The sequence below is a fragment of the Cervus elaphus genome, chromosome 2 (genome assembly GCF_910594005.1).
Source record: "Cervus elaphus chromosome 2, mCerEla1.1, whole genome shotgun sequence".
NCBI classification, from domain to species: Eukaryota; Metazoa; Chordata; class Mammalia; order Artiodactyla; family Cervidae; genus Cervus; species Cervus elaphus.
Window position 1 is genome coordinate 31,754,205 of NC_057816.1, and position 20,430 is coordinate 31,774,634.

At 35.0% G+C, this 20,430-nt stretch overlaps 1 protein-coding gene across 1 annotated transcript in view; it reads right to left on the reverse strand.

The window, feature by feature from the left end:
* RSF1 (remodeling and spacing factor 1) overlaps positions 1–20,430 on the reverse strand; it is a 151,330-nt gene that overhangs the window by 19,669 nt on the left and 111,231 nt on the right. The window contains exons 6-11 of the mRNA XM_043875457.1: positions 13,032–14,776; positions 11,079–11,285; positions 9,070–9,174; positions 7,756–7,835; positions 2,127–2,181; positions 866–975 (exon numbers count right to left, since the gene is read on the reverse strand). Coding sequence (XP_043731392.1) covers positions 866–975; positions 2,127–2,181; positions 7,756–7,835; positions 9,070–9,174; positions 11,079–11,285; positions 13,032–14,776 — 2,302 coding nt within the window. The remainder of the gene's footprint in view (positions 1–865; positions 976–2,126; positions 2,182–7,755; positions 7,836–9,069; positions 9,175–11,078; positions 11,286–13,031; positions 14,777–20,430) is intronic.

Genomic DNA, 20,430 nt, shown 5'->3' on the forward strand with positions numbered 1-20,430 from the left:
AGTCAATTTTGCTTCTCATCTCGAGTTATTCAAGGACTTTTGTTGTTGTGTAACAATGGTCTAAAATAATAAAATAGCAGTTATTTATTATTTGAGTGAGACAGGGTGGTTCAGTAGAGAGAACACTAGATGAACAAACAATTAGAAGATAAGATTTTAGTCTAGGTTTAACTGCTAACAGTGACCATGGAGAAGTCTCTCTGTGGTGCATTTCTGAAGACAGATGGTAAAGCAGACGGCATTAACCGAGTCTTTCAGTAGGCACTGATGGAGCACTATGCTAGCTGTAAACAACAGACGGATGCATAACACGGACATGGTACTTCCCTTCATGTTAACAGTGTAGTGTAGGAGAGCAATATTAATCAAAAAATAAAAATCACAATGGTTACAACTACAGAAGTACTCTCAAGGAGAAGAACTGGTTGCTATAAGGGTGTATAATAGAGGGATTTGATTAAGAGAAGGTTGTTATTTAACAAGGTTAAAAAAATAGAAGGGAATTTCAAGGCAGAGTAATCAGTCTGTACAAAGGGACTGAAAAGACGCAGTGGCTAAGTTGAGAGTGAGGAAAAAACGAGGGTGAGGTGGGGCTGAGAAGCCAGGACAGGGTGGACTGCACAGGGCCTCTGCGCCTTGCTAAAGGCGCCAGTCCTTCCCCAGAGCTACAGAAATCGGGCAAAGTATGTTAGACAGAAGAGGACAGCATGGAGACATTTGGGAAAGATGATGTTGGCTGCTCTAAAATTCCGATTCTAAAGACAGTGAATAAGAAATATATATACAACTTCTAATGATTACTGTAATGGTAACAGCAAGGTTGTTTTAAAAACAGTTTCCACTCTTTCATTTCCAGATTTCATACCTGTAACTTATACACTTCCGTGTTCGTGTCGATCTCCTTTCAAGCAAGTTTGCTTTGGATTTTTTTGAATCTTTTTTCTTTTCTTCATGATCTTCAGAAAAATCTGGCTCCTGGTTTAAAAATATAGTAAATATACAGATTATTATGACAGAACAAAGTTCCTTGGAATTAATAGCTTTCTAAAGTCCATCTAGGCAGCACATATGAAAGGTTAAAAAAAAAAAAAGTCAAACGGTCACCTCAAAACTAACTAAACAGGGCAACACTCAGTATAGAGATTAAAAATAATACTGGTGGATCAAAGGATGAAAATACTTCTGCATCAAACTTATGCTTTTGTGAGTTTATAGTTACCTCTTTTAAAACAATCATGATTGGGAGGGGGGATCGGGATAGGGAATAGGTGTAACTCTATGGCTGATTCATATCAATGTATGACAAAACCCACGGAAATGTTGTGAAGTAATTAGCCTCCAACTAATAAAAAAAAAAAAAAATTAAAAAAAAAAATCATGATGAAGTCTACCTACTAATAACTAAAGTTAACACACATAAAATAGTCAAGAGATATGCTGAATAAATGAAATAATGGATTCAGAAGAAGAAAGGGCCATGGTGCTCCAGAAAAATAACTAACCAGACAGGTGCTTTCAGTGTGATTTAATTAAGCCTAGAACGAAAATGCATTTGAAATTAAGAAAATGTCTTCATTTCAGACAAGATCGGGTGCATTCAAGGTGGTATGGCTGTAGACTGTCTTCATTTCAAATGAAAACCATGTCACATATATTTTCACTTATGAGATACCTTTCTTAATTATAAATTAGATTAATAAATGCAAAACAATAATATCCCTTCAAATAAACCAAACTGTAAGAACACAAATTGGAGTTTCTGATAACCCCCAAAACTGGGAAATAAAAAACCAAATATCCCCGAACCATTTTTTAGTCACTTTACATAAACAGCACATAAAGAAGCTAAAAATAAATTACCCAATTTAGGGTAAAAAATCAGAACACAAACCCAATAGAGGTGAGCTGTAAACTTGTTTCAGATGTGATGTTACATTTTGGGGCTATCTGTGCACACATAATTTCAATTATAAGGGAAATGGGTGATTTTTTTGACAGTGCTAAATTTCATTTTTAATAAAATTGGTATATTATATATTTAAAACCACTCATATAACAAAGTAAGTTAAATTTTAGAACACTTTTGGCGGTCTCCTGTCTAAAAATACTATAAAGCAGAAACTTACTTGTGGAGGAATGATGTTTTCAATACTAATACCCACATACACCAAGCGTTCTTTCCTTTAAAAAAAAAAATGACAAAAGAAATAACAATGTAGCTTTGGAACATACTAATGCAATTATTTTTAATAGCATATAGGTAATTTCTCTGAATAGTCTAACTGGCTTAAAGGACTTCCTAGAGATATGAAATGTAAAACTTTTTTCTTTAAACTTCATTTTACTTCATCTTATACTGTATTCTTGCATTTCATGTTAATGTGGCTTGTTAAAAATTACTTAGAATACAAGTTTGTTTGACATGAACTATGAATCTGGACTATTTCTAAAGGTTGTTTTCAAAATTTTCTATAAAACTACCCTGTACACTGCTGACAGAGGGATATTAACAAATATTGTGTTAGTAAAAAAAAAAAAAGCATACAAAGTGAGATTTGCTAAAAGTAAAACTTATGAAAACATTACTAACATAGATAATACTAAAATTACAACTTTACAGTAATAGCAGAAGCTAGGTCATGAACATATTAGTTAATATCCATGAAACTTATAGTATTGGTATCTGTGGCAGGTACAAAACTTTCTAAAGGTATGAAAATCTCAGTTACAGAAGTGATTGATACCAGGCAATATAAACCTTGTAAATGAAATAAACAAGGAAATTTGATGAAAAGAGCCATGCTGTGACTCACTGATGAAGTGATTAGATGAAATGCCAACTCTGATCAGACAAACTGTATCTTTGTTATGCTGGAAGTTCTCAGCAGCACTGTATGTGAAAGATTCTAAGCCCATTCACTTCTTGTTTGCAGAGAAGAAAAGCAGCAACATAGTTATACATCTCTGCACTATATAGGATGCTTACAAAAAACATATCTTCAAAGCCAGTTGAGACTTTTCCAGGAAACGTAGATTTATGAACACTAAAGATACTTCCCGAGTTTCCCTTCAAAGAAACCTTTGTTGATCTTAATTCAAAAAGTTTTACACCAAAAACTGCTGTATATAACAGTAGTTTTCTCTGGTTTTCTGACAGTTAATTCCATTCACCAAGGCAACTGAGCTCTTGCATACACACACCACTGTATGTTCTATTAAACAGAAACATAATAGCAACCACTCTTCTTCCATTTGTGATGTCCTACATAGGACATTAATAATCCAGTTGTGTAGGTTCTTTAGAACATAACCTTTACTGCCCTATAAACTCTGGGCCCTACTAACAAGAATTTTATAGTCTTTTTAGAGACAGGTTATGAAGCTATTGGGCTTCCCAGGTGGTGCCAGTGGTGAAGAACCCAACTGCCAATGCAGGACATGCCTGAGACAAGGATTCAATCCCTGGGTCTGAAAGATCCCCTGGAGGACAGCATCTCCAGTATTCTTGCCTGGAGAATCCCACGGACAGAGGAGCCTGGTGGGCTATAGTTCATAGGGTCACAAAAGTGGGAAACAACTGAAACAACTTAGTACACATGTATGAAGCTATTAAATAAAAACTGGCATATAAAAATAATAAAATTATTTTAATCAAGACCCATTTTTAAAAAAACAGTACAGTTAATGAACTAAAAACTAGGAAAGGAAGAACAGTACTAGCTGAAATTAACAGGGAGGGCTACATGGATAAGTTAAAACTTCAGCTGTTATTAAAAATGTCTGACATGTTTCTAACCAAGTTTGTTGTGATATGAATTTCCTCTTTTATACTGCAAAAGCTTTATTTTCACTTGACCATTATTTCTCTTCTCAATTCAATGGAAAAAACAGTCATGCTACAGGTTAGGTCATGATTTACGTCAGACTTGGAAATCCAAAGGTAAATAAGACATGGTTCTTGCCCTCCCAATTATTTACCAACTGACTGTACTCCATTATGAACAGGTATAATGGAACTGTGAAAAAGGAACAGATTTTTGTCTAAAGAGCTGAGAAATTTGGAAAGACATTAAATAGGTGGTAATATTAATATCTGAGTAAGATCTTAAAGATAGGTACGATTTCTCCTCAAAAGCATTTTCTTGCTCAGTAACCTTACAAAGAGTCGGACCCGACTGAGCAACTGAACTGAACTGAACTGAACCTTATGGAAAGTTACATCTTCCATTCCATCTCACCACATAGCTCAATGATCATATTGGGCTCAGACCTTATTATGACCACACGCCTTCTAAGATTTCCATTTCAAGGAACCTGTTTTCTGGTTTCTACTGACTCACTTTCCAGCTGACTCCCTCTGGTACACTGATGCTGACAACTCCCTGACTCCAGGGGAACCTCCATCCATTGACCCTACTCTCTAGTCACTGTTTGGCATTCCCTTTGTATCCTTACTTTCCCCCTTACCTGGCTTAGACTTCATGGTCCATCATTATAAATACTCCTTTGCATACACTTTCAAATTCCTTGTCTTTTTCTCTCCTTCCCTCTGTTACATTACCTGGAAAATGCCAACCCTGATTAAATCCAACTCTGTGCTAGCAAAGCACTAGTAACAGTACTCTGGAAGTACAGAGCTATTTGAATTCCCAATAATTTCTGGCACCCAGTCCTGGAAGGGATGTTTACAAATCAGTTGCATGGATTTCTGAAACATCGGACATCGCAAAGCATCACAGTTCCAGTTCTATAGACAGTTGCTGGCTAGTTACTAATTACTCACTGACACATCCTTCTTTTTCATCATGCCAGAGCCATATACTATATACCTCATTTTGATTACACTGCCTAGCATAAAGTAGGTGCTCAATAAATGTTCAATATATGTTGACTAAAAGCACAAACAAGGGGAAAGATGCTCTAGCACTATGACACAGACAGTAAGCAAGGCTCCAGGCTGTTAGGATGAATGCTACAGAAATTGTTTCACAGATCTGAAACTGGATGAAAAAAAAAATGCTCACTATTTAGACGAAGTCCCCTGGAATTTACAGTTAATGTATTATTTACTTTAGAAACACATATTTTGCTATTTAGAGCTTCTAATATAAACATACATTAGGAGCTATAAATAATGAAGGCTATGTTAAACAGATTCTGGGGGTAAATGAGCAAACAACAGTAACAATTCGGTTAACCTGCCTTGTCAGAATGGTCTCTCAAATAGGATTTAGTGTGTGATCTAAAGGCACACACAATTACAGATGTCCTCTTAAAGGATAACATTTAAGTAAAGAGAAAAAAAAACAAAAAAACCCCCCAAAAATACATTTAAGTAAAGAGGATTATCAAGGAGAGAAAAGAAACTGGATGAACTAGAAAATGGGAGACCAATAGTGTAAACAAATATTGTGGCACATTTTAAAATAAATTTCTAAAATTTAAAGTATTTCTTAACTAGAGCAGCATATCCTAAAGTATAGGAGGCAAAAGTAAATGCTCACCGATCTTTCCACATATAAACCCGACAAGCATCATAGGCTCCCAAAGGACAAACAGATACAATGTATGAGACAAATTCTTAGTGGTTTACATTCTTGGCTTTTAGAAAGAATCCATTTTCTTCCATGTCCTTAAAGAATAAGCCTATTAGCTATTGACAATGTTATGTCAGATCAGCTTCAGAACATGAGAAAACTGCTCATTTCTCAGAAGAGCAGGTAGATTTCAAGAAGACTGAGTCCAATTTTTAATTATGACTTAATTATGACTAATTTGAAGCATCTTTAATTTGATCTCTTCCAGTGTCAAAAATTAGTGTGTTTAGTCATTCAGTCATGTCTGACTCATTTCAACCCCATGGACTATAGCCTGCCAGGCTCCTCAGACGAGGAATTCTCCAGGCAAGAATACTGAAGTGGGTTGCCATTCCATTCTCCAGGGGATCTTCTGAACCCAGAGATCGAACCCGGGCCTCCTACACTGCAGGCAGATTCTTTACCATCTGAGCTACCAGGGAAGCCCATCAAAAATTAAGACAGGAACAATTTGCACATCAAAACAGTCTTAATAACTGTATACAGGACTATCAGTAAAAGTGCCTAAATATAAAGGTATTTAGACAACTGATTAACCCAGTCCCCTGCATTAGGAGCATTGAGTCTTAACTACTGGACCGCCAGGGAAGTCCTTGAACCCATTTTTAATGTTCATCTTTGTACACAGTAATGTGTGTGGATTATGGAATGAGCAGACTGCCTGAAGGCAAACTAGATTTTTCAGGGTAATACTATGTGATAGCAGTAAAAGTTAAAGTAGCAACAAATGAAAGAGACACTGCTTAGATTTTTCTCGTATTATGAATACATGGGCATCAAGTCCTACTGATTAAGACCATGAAAATTCTCTTCAACCTCTCTACTTTATTATCATGATGACTGATCTAGTTCAGGTCTCACTGACTCCCACAGACTTTATTCCAATGGCCTTAATGCTAATTCCTCCTCCTTGCTGTTACCAGGGTATTTTTTTCTGAAATAAACGTCTGATTATGCATATCTCTCCTTTGATGGCTTTCCCACTGCCTCTAGAGAATAATTCAGATTTCCTAGCCAGTTAGGAGAAGCTGTTCACAATCTGGCCTCAGTTTCCTTTTTAGCTTCATCCCCCACCACTCTCACTCTCACAGTCACACTCTGTCTGTGCGTTTATTGTGCTCTTTGCCTGAAATATCCTTTCTCTGCATGTCAGTCTGTATAACCTCTAGTTACATTCCAAGGACTTCCCTGATAATCCAAGCTCTTGGAGAACTACAGTGCCCCTCCACAATGTTCCGATATTGCTCTAAATGTACTGCAATTTGTCTACTTATTTGCATCACTGGTTCATACGTAGAAGATAAGCTCCAGGTAAGTAAGAGCTTTGTTTTATTCATCTTTTCTCTTCAGTTTGGAACACGATAGGAAAGAATGAATGTTTAGCAATAGACTAATCAAAAAAGGTACATAAAATTATCAATAAATACGAACTTACCGTCTTGATTATAAGCTTCCTGTAAAGATTAAGCTCAACTCCAATCTTACCTCCTCCAAGGAGCCTTCTTCTAACCACTGCAATGGTCTGTCTGCTTTAGACCATACTGCAGGGGCATATTGGAAAGGCAACCATGGCTTACAGTCAGTAAGCTCTTTATTTCACCAATGCTAATTCTACCCACCCAAAGAGATGCCATGGGAAACTAAACTGTAGACCAATTCTTTGTGTTTTCTTGAACTCCCTATATACTTAGATACATATCCTCCACAATACTTGGGCCAATACTTATTCAGAGTAGGTTATGACAAAAACTTTAGATCAGGGACTGGCAAACTTCCTGTAAAAGGACAGATAATATATTAGGCTTGGGTAATATGGTCTCTGTTGCAACTACTCAACTCTGTAGCTGTCATGCAAAAGCAGTCACAGATAACATATAAACAATGAGCATGGCAAAGGTTATTTACAAACAATGAAATCAGAATATGTAATTTTGATGTGCCATGAAATATGACTTTTGTTTTGATTTTTTCTAATCATTTAAAAACAAAAAAAAAAGACCCAATCTTAGGTGGCAATATGAAAACAGGAAGTGGGCCACATTTGGCCCACAAGTAAGAGTTTACCAATCCCTGCTTTATACAGACACATTAGTCCATACTGGGAGATAATTCTGATGTCAAATTCCCAAGTGAAACATTAACACACATATCAAAGTACCTGCGTTCAGCACGCTCCTTCTTCTTTAAGGCAACATCCAAATCTTGCAATTGTTCTTCTAATTTTTCACACAGTAGTTTCTGAAAACATAAAACAGATGAGTGTCATCTTAAACACCTTTTCACAATCCCTTATCTCTTGCCTATTAGCTAAAGCTGCAGTGCTAAGACAGCTAATAAGGGGCCACAGAGAAAACAGTGACATGTTCCTTGTATTTAATTAAATAAAGAATGCCACTTCAGTTCATCCACTGAACTGAAGATGAGCAGGGTATCTTTGAAGTAACACACACGTTAAAGAAACTTACAGCTTTGTCAAGAAACATATTCTATGCCTATCTTGCTGGCAGTAATTAATGTTTAAAATAACATTTGGTTCAGCATATATACATGACAGTGATTTTAAAAACTTTATAAATATCAAGGCATTTTTAAGGAAGAACGTTACATATCCAACAAAATATAATGGTACCAATCACTTTTTTTTTTAAGAGAATGGAAAAAAAATTTACAAAATCATGCCAAATGGTTACTGGGTCAAAACAGAGCTGAAGAATATAATTGTTGGAGTGACGCTAAGTCAAATAATTCCACTTAAAAATGCAATAAAGACCGCCATCTCTTGGAGATTTTTTTTGAGCCATGCTGCACAGCTGTGGCATCTTAGTTCCCGGCCCAGGGATTGAACCCATGCCCTCTGCAGTGGAAGCAGAGTCCAAACCACTGGACCACCAGGGAATTCTCAAATTTTAAAGCAAAATGAGACTGGGCTTGTGAGAGAAAGGACCTTTTGAATAAAAAAATATTCTGCTCTTCAGGTTTTAAAAGAAATCCACTGAACCAAGATATGAGAGAAACAGAATCCAAGATTCTATTCATAGTACCATCATAATGGTCCATAATTTATAACATCATCTATAAAACTGACAAAAAGAAGGTAGGCAGAAATGAAAAAGAGGATGAAACAAAGGGATAAACAATAGGAAGAAATTATTTCTTCCCTTGTATATTATCCTCATGGAGGGGAGAGGTGGTTGTGCCTTTAACAAATGTGAGAAAAAATAAACCAGAGATTATAATTTTTTAAAAACAAGAGGTCCTTTGAGAATTGCTTTGGGGAAAAATAAAGGGAAGACCTATAAGATACTAATAAAAGGTAGTTTTTAATAAACAGCTTCTACTTTTATAGAAATTTAAAGAAGAGATAAACAATATCTATAAACTGAAGATTAAAATGTTTAGCGGCTGTCAAGAAATATTAATTTGAATATAAAAGCAGAGACTGGAAAACCAGAACTGTGTTGGGCTGTCATACATGCTGGCAAGGGGGGCAGAACCATTCTCCATCTGGAATAATCATTAGAGGAGGGCGAAGGCAGGCAGTGTGGTATCCACTGTCACAAGAGTCACACAGAAGGATCTGAAATAAACCACAGATTAATGTCAACCTATCTCTACGGGTAATATTCAATAACACAAGTTAAAATAAAGACATTTCTATATATCTTAGCATGATACTAAGAAATATTCTATATTATACTCTTTATCTGCATAAAGCATAATAATAAAAACCCTCAGTTAATTAGGAATCTAACAGGTCTTTTTTATTTGTTTTTGGGCCATACCACACAGCTTACGAGATCTTAGTTCCCTAACCAGGGTTTGAACCCTCGTTCCCAGCATTGCAAGGGGGATTCTTAACCACTGGGCCATCAAGGAAGTTCCCAAGAAGCATGTCTAATCCAGCATCATTCCCCTGCACATCTCATTCCCCTGCCACTCAACACACAACAGTGGCTTGGGATTTTTATTTGAAGATTATCCTGAAAAATCCAGCATATGAAATTAAACCATATTTCGGATCTTCAGTTTCCAATGTCATTCTCTCTGGCACAGTAACCAGCAAATGGGATTTTCAGAGCAGTTACTAAGACAATCGAATAAAAATCCTACGCATGTTCTAAGAAAGGTGCAACTTTCTCCACCTCCTGGATGTCATTTCTGCTTGCTTCATGTTACTTCTCACTTCTTCACACCTCTGTGTCATTGTCGTCTATTACCACCTAGTATGTGCCTAGTTAACGCAGTTGTGTGGGAGTCTTTGTGACCCCGAGGACTGTAGCCCGCCAGGCTCCTCTGTTCCTGGGGATTCTCCAGAATACTGCAATGGGTTGCCATGCCCTTAGTCAAAATGCATTCTTTCAATTTAAAAAAAAAATTAGGAAATGGTAGGAAAACAATACAAATGTTGATTTTTACTTGATTTAGAGGGCAGAAAAGACCACTATCATAAATCTTCTCTTTGCCTTTCTCCACTTAAAAATCTTGACTTAATTTTTACAGTTTGAAGATCATAAAAATATTCAGAAGGATCTTCTCAGTGTAATTTTGACATCTGTTCTTTTCAGAGCTGTATCTTTTCCTTAAACCCTTTGAAACTACTGAGATATGATAAACTTCACTGATTAATTTAGTTTCCAGATAGGATTTTCACATTTAGGAAGAAAACTGCAAGTTAAACCACAAATAGCTTTACCTCAGCACACAACAAGTATCAGGAGCTGTGCTGAGCAACTTTACATAACTTGTATCTGTTCTATACAACTCTACCTATGTGGAAGCATCTTTATGTCTCTTATAGGTAGAGCTTGCTTTCAAAGTCCAATCTATTCAAAACAGAACAGCTGGGCATAACAAGAGTGCTTCTTCAACAGGTTCTTTAGAAAGCACTCATAAACTGCAAAAATATATATGTAGGTCAGGAACTGGGTTTTCTGATTTAGGCAATCTCTGAAGAACTTACTTTCCAAATAAGAAAGTTCCATGTAAATCTGTCACTATTTTTCTGAATATATTTGGTCTATAATTATCCTCTTAAATTTTTTTTTAGAACTACCCATTTCTAAAGTTTAAAGCCCTACTGGGTTACTACTTGACTTTATTTACATGTTTTTACAGAAAGGCAACAAGCCCTTCAGGTCTTACTTATTTGAAGCTGCCACTTCAGAAATATCATTATAAAGTAACTTAAAGGGAAAGAACATTTTAAAGAAAAAACCAAAACAAAAAACAGAATAGGAATATTTGAATAAACTAACTGATCTGTGAGAAGACACTAACAGCGCATGCTTAAGTGGAGGAAACATCATTACAAAGCCAGGTAAGAATGAAAGCAAGATCCCGATCCTCCCTAGAATTAGGTTATTATCTGAGAATAGAAATAAAGGATTTTGCACACAAAAAATTGAAAGATAAGTTAAACTGTTTCAGACAACCATAGCATGGCAATAATCTGAATTCTGTCCATACAGATCAGGTACGTACTAGTTCAGGATGGTTTGGAAGGCCACATTTTTTGCACGGTTCATCATCATCTGCTAGGACGGCTTCTTCACTTTCCTTTTCTTCCTCCTCTTCTGAAGCTGCAGATGATTTTTCACTGTCAGACCCCTCACTTTCATCATTGCTGGAATATTTCCACCTGCCACGTGTTCGAGAGCCAGTCCATCGAACTTTGCCTTTGGGCTTTACCTTGTATAAAATAAAAGATTAGGACAATTTGATGTAATAACAATGTAAAAAAAAAAAACAACACACTTCTGATTACATATGCATTGTGGAATATTTAGTGAATATACAAAGAAGAAAAGAAAAATTACTGTAGTTTCATCAACAGATATACTTACTATTAAATTGTGGTATATATTTCCATTATTTTTTTCTACTTTTTGGGAGGGGAGAATTATAATGAACATTCTGTCTTATTAAATATTTGCCCTAGTGATAAAATATTCTAACATCGTGTGTGTGTGTGTGTGTTTGTGTGTGTATATTTTAGATATATATAATATGCCATCACATAGCTATATCTAATCCACAACTACACAGACATTTAGGTAGTTTTCCATTTTTTCACCTTCATAAACAATGTATCCTTGCAAATATGAAATTTTTACACAAACCTCTGTGGTTAGGATAAATTCCTGGAAGAGGATTCTGGGTCAAAGGTCATGCACTTTTCAAAGGCTCTATAATTGAACACTGATTATATTCTCACACATTGTTATATTAAAAATTTATTTCTCATATCAGAGAAATGGATCAGAACTGCATAGAAATTTCTGACAAACTTAAAAAATATATTATTCAGAGACTAACATTATAATGTTGGGAACTGCTTTCTACTGGTTGACTTCACAATATTTTAAGTCATATTTCAGTTCACTCCTACAGTTTAAGTCCTCATCAAAGACCAAAATAACTCTAACAGGAGGAAATTTTTTAAAATAAAAATTTAGTATTTAAAGGAACTAGGGACCACTTACAATTAAGAACAATGTTATCACTTAAATAAATCAAAAACAAAAGGAGCACTTTTTAAAAAAAGCAGCACTTTAATTATAACAAATTCTCCATAGGCTAGCTAAAGACTTGTACAAGATTTTGCTTAAAATAAGAGGCTCATAGAAGAAGAAAAAAAATTCTGGCTCTAAGACTTAATAATTGAAATGGGGAAACAGAGGCGCTCTCAAACACTGGCAATGAGAGGGTACATTAATGGGGCCTTTTCGGAAAGTAAAGAAGCAAAAGCTACCAAAACTTAAAATACATATGTCCCTTGACCCAGTAATTCCAATTCTAGGATTCTATTCTAAAGAAATACTCACTCATGTCCAAAAGGATCTTCAATGCAGCATTGCCTGTAACAGTGAAAAATTGGAAACAACCTAAATGTCAATCAATCAGGGGGTAGTTAAATAAGCTGAGGCACATCCACACTACGGAACACTATGTGGCCATCAAGAACTGAAAGCAGACTCTATCTACTGATACAGAAAGCGTTCAGACACACGTGGTTAAGTGAAAAACTCACAGAAAAATGAATTTATCTTTTAAGTGCATGGGAAATATTTACACACACAGACATGAATATATGGAAAAAAGAATGAAGGAGATGCAGCCCAAACCGTTAATGGTGTTTGTGAGAAATTTTCATTCTTCAAATGTTACAAGTTAGGTATTACTTGTAGAACTTACAAATAGAATATATTTCTATACTGCCTATAACAGAGAAAAAGTTTAAAAGATGATACAGTCTGAAATTTAATGTCTGGAGGTAACTAATAAGACATCTCAGATATAGGAAGAAAGGCTTCTGTTGTTGCTGTTGCTGTTTTATCTTTGAATGAGTTGTTTTAGCCAAAAGCAAAAAGCTACGAACACTTAAAGTCAAATATTTCTAATAAAAACTAAAGCTCAGAGTAGGAGAAATTTTACCTTGGTTACTTTAGAATTTGTATCCTTCTCTGCTTTTTTCAAATTTTCTTTTTTGTCTGTCTTTTGCAAAGCTGCTGACTCTTCTTCTACTTCATCTTCTTCCCCTCTTTTTTTATCAGCTTTCTGATCTCTGATTTCAGCCACTTTTGCTGTGGGTCTAGATATTCTTGGAGACCTCCTCAAAGTACGACCAACATTTGTTTTCTCTTCTTCCTTTTCTGTCTTCTCTTGTTTGGTTTCTGGCTCTAAAATTTTGGGAGGAGAATCTGACTTCTTTTTCCGACTAGATATCCTAATTGTTAATTTGATGCCTTCTTTCTGCCTTTCTGAGGTTATCTCTGTGTTTTCTGAGCCAGTGTTTTCTTCTTCAGGAATCAACTTATATTTCAATTTGCTTTTTTGCATAGAACCCTTTGTCTCAGAAGAATCACCTGTGCCAGAGGTCTGGGCATTGTCCAGATTATCCACTTCTACCTTTGTTGATTCAGAATCTACTTTTAGAATTTCTGGGTCTACTTTCTCCAGGGACTGACCTTCAAGTGAACTTGTATTCTGACACTCAAATTTGGAGGCTAGTTTCTCACAGTGGACAGTCACGTTAGATGACGGATAAGTTTCAGCTGCCTCAGGAGACCCAGCCTTTATTGATTCTACAGTTGTCTTTGGAACCTCCTCCGGTATTGGACTCAATCTTTGTGTGTCCTTATCAAGAAAAGTCTTTTTGGACTTTTCAAGACACTCGAGGACTGGTGGGCGCTTATCCTTTTTACTTTTGGGAGACTTCTCTTCAACTCTCATACTATAGGATTCAGTGGTAGATGAAGCAGTTTTTAAAGAGAGATCCTTTGCTATGTCAGCAGTCTCAAGAGAGGTTTCCATTTCTGAAGGACCAGTTTCCTCTATGTGCTCTTTCTGACTCTGGGTCTCTAAAACTGATATTGAATTATCTGTATCTTTCCCTAAAGGGACCACTTCTTTCTCAAGATCACCTATTTTTACACTCGCAATGACAGAATTTACAGACTCTGCTCCGTTTCCCTCCATGATGACACTTCTATCCTTAGACGGGCTGCAACTATCTTCCTTTGTATCATAAAACTTTGTCTCCATCTGTTCTGTCTTAAAATGTGGAGTTACCTTTTCATCACTAACTTCTCCATTTACCAGCTGTTTCCCTTCATGACCCAAAGCAGTGATTGTAGAGATCCTTTTACAAGTCTCTTCCTCTTGTTTTATTTCATCTTTCAAAAACTCTTTTGTTGGAGTAACTGATTTACACAAAGGTCCTTTGATTGGACTATCAAAATCATCACTCAGTTTAATTTCTCGTTTTTTTAGTGGAATCTTGGCCTGCTGGTCATTTTTAAGTTTCTCAGTTTCTTCAGTAGACTTTTCAGTAATTTCTTGAGAAGATTTAACATTGCCAACAAAGTCTAGCCTCTCAGGCTCTAACTTCTCCATACTACCTTTGATATCTCTAGAATCTGCTTTACATTCTTTCATTTCCACTTTTACAGGTTTGACATTTTCCTTGAAGGAATCACTTTCTTCTTTGATAATCTTTTTTTCTTCGCTTTCTGGCAAAGGTTTTTCTAGCTTCACTATGACTGGCAGTTTTACAAGTTCCTTTTCATCTTCTTTTTCTATTTTCACAGTAGTCTCTTCCAGAGCACTGGGTGTAGAACATTTTTCTGAATCTATTGGCTGCTCTTCACTTTTCGTCTTTGCACTTCCTTTCTGTTCCTCTAAAAATAAGAAAAAGTTTACATGAATCTAAGCATTCAAGATTATAAAATGTATAAGGCATAACATAAAATATATTTCCATTTGAAGTTTCTTTCTTAGAAGAGGTGGCTTTTGTCACGGGACATTTGACAACAAAAGATGAAATCAGACAGTAAAGAAAATACCAAACTCTGAAGTACAACTTTTAGATATTAAAAAACTGTTATTTAGAAAGACAGATTTCTGCTTTATACTTTTAACTTCAACGCTCTCAATGAAATACAAATATTTATACAGCTCAAATAAATTATTCAAGCTCAAGTGATGGCTCAAAACTATGAAACTAAGAATACATCATAATAAAACATTTCCAAAAGACCATATTTGTTTTAAAAACTGACGACTGTTCTCTACAAGTTACAGAACACTTCATTTCATTGAGGAAACATGAAAAAGGCAGTGCGGAAATGTTTTATGCTTTAATCAGGTTACAAAAGTAACAATTCTATACAGAAAATGGAAAATATGCCCACAATCTGAATACCTACAATTAGTATTTTATTTGAGAATACTTCTTCTAGTTTTATGTATTTTTGACAAAGTTGGAACCATGCTGCCCCATTTTCCTCACTGAAACATTAGCATTTTCTTACGACATGAGATGTCTTCAGAGAATTGGCCTTAACTGTGTAACACTCCTTAATGTGATTATATTACAATTTACTTTATCAAATGCCATTAATAAACATTTCAGAATTTAATATATTACAAAGAAACTATGTTTACCTGTTAACTCCTCTTTTTACCTTATTCGCTATATATTTACAACTTTTACAGAGTACCTAACTGTGCAAATTTAAGTATAATGAAAGCCGTATTTAGTAAAGAACACAATCTTTGAATGAGATTACAGACAAGGCATGTATGTTTTAAACTTGTGCTAAGGAAATCTGAGCCATGTTTTCAGAATTCATTAAGTACTAATTTTACCTATATTTCCCTCACGCTACCCTTGCAATGGGAAAACTTTGATTTTAAATGAAGTTTTACCAAGATAGGAATTAAAAATTTTTTTCTGAACAGATTCCTGCCAAGTTGATACAGCAGACAGTTTCAAAGTTTTCATGGAAATAAAATGTAATGGAGAGAAGTGAGATAAAGACTTCCTTAAACTAAGAATTCAGTATTACTTTTAAGAAGTATTTTTATTACAAATCACCCATTTTGTTTATGTTCAATCATAACTGCAAGTAAAAAAATTCAAGAACTGCTGATAACCACTGAGAACCTGAAATTAAAAGTACTGTTCCGCCCTCTTTACATGGTCATACACTAACTTAAAAATATGTATGCCACTAGGAAAATTAAAGGCATGGCAGGAATGATCTAGTCTGAATGTCTTGTTTCCCACTTATTAAGCAGGTTCAGTAAATTCCTATGCATTAACACTGGTTAGTGTATCAGAAAATCTAATTCAAGAAATATCTTGGATAATGATTAAAATACAGATTACCATCTTTATCAATAACTTTAGCTTAATACAAAGAGTATACAGAAATACAGAACACAATTTAATCTTTTTTAAATATATTTGGTTCAAAAAGCAACTCAGGATCTCACTGAGACTCTCACCAAAGGCAAAATGACACTGTGCTTTTGGGAAGGTGAATGATTAAGTCCTTTAAACTGATTCTGATCTGAGTAACAACATGACAAAATAAAATGAAGAGTAAGTACCATTAGGTTGAGACTCCCAGGTTCAGTAATCCTAACTCAGCTAGTGGTGTATCTCTGAATATCTTACAAACTCAGTGATCCTCACTTCTTCATGTACAAACAAAGAAGCTGACTAAATGACTATTAGTCATTATTAGTCATTATTAGTCAATAATTATTCTTCACTGACTTGTATTTCTCTTAGTCCCAAAATATTCAATACTTTTTTGGCTTAGCTCTTACAAGAGAAAAACATAACAACAATTACAACTGTAGCTCCTGTAGATCACATGGGTGTATCCCTAAAGCTGAAGACAGGAAAACCACAACATAAAATGAAACTTTAAGCACTATCATAATTGGTAAAAAGGTCATTTAGTTATATAAGCATTTTCAACAAAGTTTTGTCAAAAGCAAACTGTAAAGGAAGATGAAAATGAGTTTAAGAGACATGAAATTTGAAGTAACAAAACTCAAGGAAAAATTCACCTCCAAAATCACAATGCAGAAGCAATGTTGCTTGACAAACCTGAAGGGATTCAAGACAACTGTTAACCTATTCTGGGTTTCTAAAGCACATTCATTCATTTACTCAACAAATATTTACTAATCATCTATTATGTGCTCTCCCACCCGTCCCAACCAGAATCACTATATAATGAAACATTGAATGTTCATGTAAATTACAGTGAAGGACATTGCTAGTTGCCTATCCAGTATCTATTTTCTTTCTTACTACTACTACTAAAATTCTGATTTTGTTCAGGAAAGTACTTGCCTCTTCAGAAACCTTAAAGCTAAGGGTCATTTGAACCAGTTCTGGCCAATGAGACGCATAAACAAATCTATTGGGTAAGACTTACAGGGTTCAGTTGACCTATGCCTTCTGCCCTTTCCCCTTCTTTCTGTCCAGAGTCTGCACACAATACCTGGAAAGGGAACAATCAAAGCCACATGCTAAGGATGGCAGACTAGGAAGGGTACTTGATGGCTTTATGGAGCTGCTTAACCAGACCTAGAGTGCTTACCACATGACTTTTTATCATAAGAAAAAAATTTACCTCACACGTGTCAGAATGGCCATCATCAAAAGGAATACAAATAACAAACACTGGTGAGGATGTGAAGAAAAGGGAACTCTCGTATGCTATTGGTGGCTAAGTAAATTGGTGCAGTCACTCTGGAAAACAGTATGGAGGTTTCTCAAAAAACTAAAAGTAGAAATACCATATGTGCTCAGTTGTTCTGTCATGTCCAACTCTTTGCAACCCCATGAACTGTAGCCCGCCAGGCTCCTCTGTCCATGAGATTATCCTGGCAAGAATACTGGAGTGGGTTGCCATTTCCTCCTCCAGGTGATCTTTCTGACCCGTGGACTAAACCCATGTCTCCTGCGTTAGCAGGAGGATTCTTTACCACTGAGCCACCTGGGAGGCCCAGAAATATCTTATGACCCAGCAATTTCACTCTTGGGTATGTATCTGAAAGAAACAAAAACATTAATCTGAAAAGACTCATGCACCCAATGTTCACAGCAGCACTATTTATAACTGCCAAGGTACAGAAGCATCCTAAGTGTCCATCAACAGATGAAATGGATAAAACAGATCATAATATAACATTGAAAAAAATGCTGTAAATATATGTAATGAATACTACTTAGCCATAAAAAGAATAAAAGTTTGCCATTTGCAGCAACATGGATGGACTTGGAGGGCATTATGCTAAATTAAGTAAGTCAGACAGAGGAAGACAAATACTGTATGATTATCCCTTACGTTGAATCTAAAAAAAATACAACAGACTACTGAATAAAACAAAGCAGCAGACTCGCAGATAGAACAAATCAGTGTACCAGTGACGGGGGGAAAGCGGGGTGGTACAACATAGGGATAGAGCAGAAAAAAAGTGTTATTATAGGATTATATGAAGTCATGTGTGTTAAACTTTTGAAAACTGTAAAGCACTACAGAATTTTTAAAAATCTCTCAATTTGTTTTAAAAAAAGAAAAAAAATTCCATTTGAAAAAACATGTGGCCAAACACAACCCTGTCTGATTTCCTTTCCTCTTACTTTTGCTTCCTACTACTTTTTCTTTCCCATACTCACCAAAATTAATCTATATCATTTAATATATATTGGGCTTGTCATCTATTTAGTTATTCAGAGAGAACTAATCTCTGATGCTCTGATTTCTTTATAATTCTTTTCTTGTAAGACAAGACTTGAGAAGTTTTAAAACAGCATAGTGATTTCAGATTCTGCTCAAATGTTATATACTTATAGTGAGTATAAATTAACATAAACACTATAAAGAGCAAGTTGGAAATATCTACTCTAAAGCCTGAAGAAATATACTCTATAGTTTAGCAATTCTACTCAAAGAAAGTAAACTTACATAAAACTGAACAGAAATATGTACATAAATATTTGCTGTAGCACTGATATAAAAGAGAAAAATGAGAAATAATATCTCTCAAACAGAAAAATGAATAATCACTACAGAGCAAACAAAAGAAACGAAATTATAAAGATCAATATGGATAAATTTCAAAAACAGAAACATGAGTGAAATAGCAATATGCTAAAGTACAGGTGGTATGATAGCATTTGTAGAAGTTAAGAAATGCATAAAATAATGCTATATGTTGATGTGGCTACAAACATATTTAGCAAATTCACATGATTGACATGATTGTGGCGCTGCTTGGAAAATAAGGGTAGGGGGAATGGAATGGAAAATGAAGGGAAAGGGAAATGTTTTACTGTTCTATAAGTTTTTAAAAATTAAAAGCAAATTTTAAAAATATTTAAGTATCTCATATTATCATCTGTTTATTTAAAATATTTCATTAAAAATTAAGATTATGAGCCAGAGAAAACTTAAATGCTTTCCTGCTACTTTACATATTGGCCAGCCATGAGACCTTGGGATAATTATCTTAATCTAAGTTTCTTTGGATTCTTTAAAACTGAAGTCAGAATACCTAACTCAAGGAACTGCTATGGTTTTTTAAAAAATGGAGCCTGAAAACCACTTTACACAGTATAGTTTGGGAGTCATTGTGATGATGATAATACATTATTTGGCTCCTTCTTACAACAATCTTTAGTCACGTCAGAAAATTCCCTTAAGCAATCATCATTTTTAACCAGTCAACATTGCCTAGAGGGCCATTTCTATTTTTCTTTACCTTCTCATTCATTTTTTCCCACTTTGAAAAATAATTAAAATGTCAAATAACTAACTCCTAGGGTTGTTAATGATTACAGAAGGGTGCACTCAATGTAGGCATTGCTATTGTTACTTATTATATATGTTACTCGGAAAATCTTACATCCTTCAAGCTCAAACACCACTCAATTTTAGTTTTACCTGAGTGTTTCCCCTACAAAGAATTAACCACTGTACCTTCTGCATTTGTGTCTTGCTTTATATAGGCTTTTATAGCATTACTTATTACCCAGAATTACAACTGTTGGTTTATAAATCTCTGCCTTACTAGTGTAGTTTCACTCTGTGAAGAATCATGGATTATTACTTGGAGTAAGACACTCAAACACCTCCTGAATGTATTGAACACAACTGAAATGGCAACAAATTCTAGACAAATGTTGATAAATTATATCAAAACATTTTAAGATGTAACCTTTATAAATAGAAAGTCTTTAGGGTAGGTTATATGATAATATTTAATTTCAAATCCTTCAAAGTTTATCTGACCAACTTACATAGTAAGATTTGGGAAGAACATAACATTTAACAGATGCTAAAGAATACTGCATTGAAGAAAGATTTAACAAATATACTTACTTAAGAGACTAGTTAAAATACAAGAAAAAAACTAAATAAAGGTCCTAGAAGAAAATAAGCCATGATATGATCACAGAATTCACAAAAGATGAAATGTTCAAACTCTACTAGTAATCAAAAAAATGAAAATTTAAAAAGCAGTA